Here is a 2,281-nt window from a genome sequence, read left to right as displayed (position 1 = left end):
CAAATATAGGGATTATTTCATCCCAATTATTTTTAAATAACAACTCCGGTGATAATAAGTGATAAATAAATTTTTTAAAAACATAAAATCTTATTTATAAGTATTTTTAAGATATCTATTAGATTTTAATAGCTGTTTTTGAGGAGAGGCAAAGAGGGTTCATTTGATTTATTTATTTATTTTGTTTTACTGTTTTCCAAAAACATTTTTGGCTTTGCAAGGTTTCATTGCCTGGAAATGGTGACACTAATCCATGGTTGGAGAAAGCTGACGGTGATTTGGGGTTCAACAGAGGGGCCAAGGGCACAACATAAACGCACTGTTGAGATATAAAGCTACTTCTATGCTATGTAGTATGTGCAAACGAAACAAATAGGATTTTCTAATGAATTGGTCTTCTTCCCCTTTCTCTCTCTACAAATTCTCATTGAGATAGTTAAGGGAGAACAGTTAGCTGAATCAGCTAATTAAGGGTAGCTTCATCCTCGCTTCGCCCCTTCTAAAAAACCATTCAAATTTTTTAAAGTACTAAAAAATGTGAGAAAAATAAGAAAATCAAAATTCTAAGTCCAATAATGTTTTTCTTTCTTCCAACCAAACAAGAACATTAATTCTTCTTTACGGTTTCCAGATGAATCAAAGAAGAAAAACTGATGACATTAGAAGAGATAAAATTTCTGTTTCCTTATTTAATGGTCCAGTAAAATCAGTTTTTATACATTATTTTAAGGCATTTTAACTATGTACACTGCATATCCGGAGTTGATACAGGAGCATTAACAATACCCTAGTCATGATGATCAATTAGCAAAGTTGAAGATGATGACATGAACATAACAGTTACAAATTCCAGCAACTCATTGTTTCAAATTTCTTAAAATTATGTAAAATAACTTCAAATCAAATCTATAATCAAATCTATACACAGAAAAAGGAATGCAATCACCTTTAATTTCATCAAGACGATGATGATGAACGTCATTTGATTGAGGGATCATCCACCTGACTTCCATTGTCTTCTTCGGGAGCAGGAAGATTGAGATCAATGAAGTTTTGTCCGGGCATGGAAACCCTTCTAGCAGCGGCTGCTGCAGTGGACATGTGAACTTTCTTGTGTCCGCCCATGGCTTGCCCAGATTCAAACACCTTGAAGCAAAATGGACATTTGAAAGTTCTTTGATTGCCCTTGCTGGGTGCAATATCTTCTTCATCGCTTTCGATCTTCAACTTCTTGTGGCTTGCTCTATGGCCTCCTAGGGCTTGATAGGACTGAAACCCCTTGTTGCAGGTTTCGCACCGGTAGATGATCGTGAAATTGTCCTCTTTCATTAATTCTTCATTGTCTACTTCTTTCCCCCTTGTCCATTTCTCTCTTGAAAGCAAGACCAACAACTGAGCAGCATCTTCTGCAGAAAAGTCATCAACATCAGAAACCACTGAGCTATCTGGTGAGTCGGCTTTTTTGTTGATTGATCTGCAAGCCCGTTTGGATCGTCTGCGACTCTGGTTCTTGGGCGTGTCGGTTTCGCTTTCTTGGTCGTCATGAACAGCGAATTTGGAGGAGTTTTCAGGCTTCTGAGGCTTGGGTTGAATGGAAAGCTTCGCCATGTGTGATCTCATGTGACCACCCAAGGCTTTACGGTTAGAGAATTGCCTGAAACAAATCTTACATTTTGCTGACTCCATTGATGAAGATAAAGAGCTCTCTAGCTTTCTGTCTTCCTCTCCTCTGATCTGTGTGTGGGAGGAAGCTTAGGAGAGGAGCCGGTGACAAGCATTCCTTCAATAAAGGCAAAAAATCGAAACCAATTTGGAATATGTTAGGCCACTCAAAAGGATAACATTCAATTAGTAAAGAGTTTTAATTTTGTGGTTTTTATATTAAAATCCTTTGGAAGTGGACAACCAAGGAAGTTATTGTGGTGATGCAAGTAATAGTCAACACGGATTTTTATTCCAAAAGAGGCAAATACTCAAACCATATATTATGTCAGATATTTTTATTTATTTATACCTCAATTTCTTTTTCTACCTTATAAATGAATTTTGATAAAGTAATATTTTAAGTATTCTAATTATTGATTAATTTTTCATAGAATTGGTATTAAGTCTCTCAATTTTTTTCTTTAAGGTTTTTTGCAAATTAATCAAAATTCAGGACATCAACATTTTTTTATTGAATTAATTGGTTAAAAGAGATGAAATGATCTTCATATGTGTGAATTTAACCTCTTTCATATTTTTCTTAAGATCCAACTCATTTTTGACATAAATGTCCTTA

The 2,281-nt window shown here is 35.2% G+C and overlaps 1 protein-coding gene across 1 annotated transcript; it reads right to left on the bottom strand.

Moving 5' to 3' along the window:
• Positions 1-855: 855 nt before the first annotated feature.
• Positions 856-1,813, bottom strand: LOC117934230 (zinc finger protein ZAT1-like). Its single transcript, XM_034855895.1, has one exon. The coding sequence runs from the start codon at positions 1,684-1,686 to the stop codon at positions 979-981; it is 708 nt and encodes a 235-aa protein (XP_034711786.1). The 5' UTR covers positions 1,687-1,813; the 3' UTR covers positions 856-978.
• Between the last annotated feature and the right edge of the window lie 468 nt (positions 1,814-2,281).

This window comes from Vitis riparia, chromosome 16 (genome assembly GCF_004353265.1).
Source record: "Vitis riparia cultivar Riparia Gloire de Montpellier isolate 1030 chromosome 16, EGFV_Vit.rip_1.0, whole genome shotgun sequence".
NCBI lineage: Eukaryota > Viridiplantae > Streptophyta > Magnoliopsida > Vitales > Vitaceae > Vitis > Vitis riparia.
Note: the sequence above shows the minus strand (reverse complement) of the source record. Positions and strands in the feature narration are given on the sequence as shown.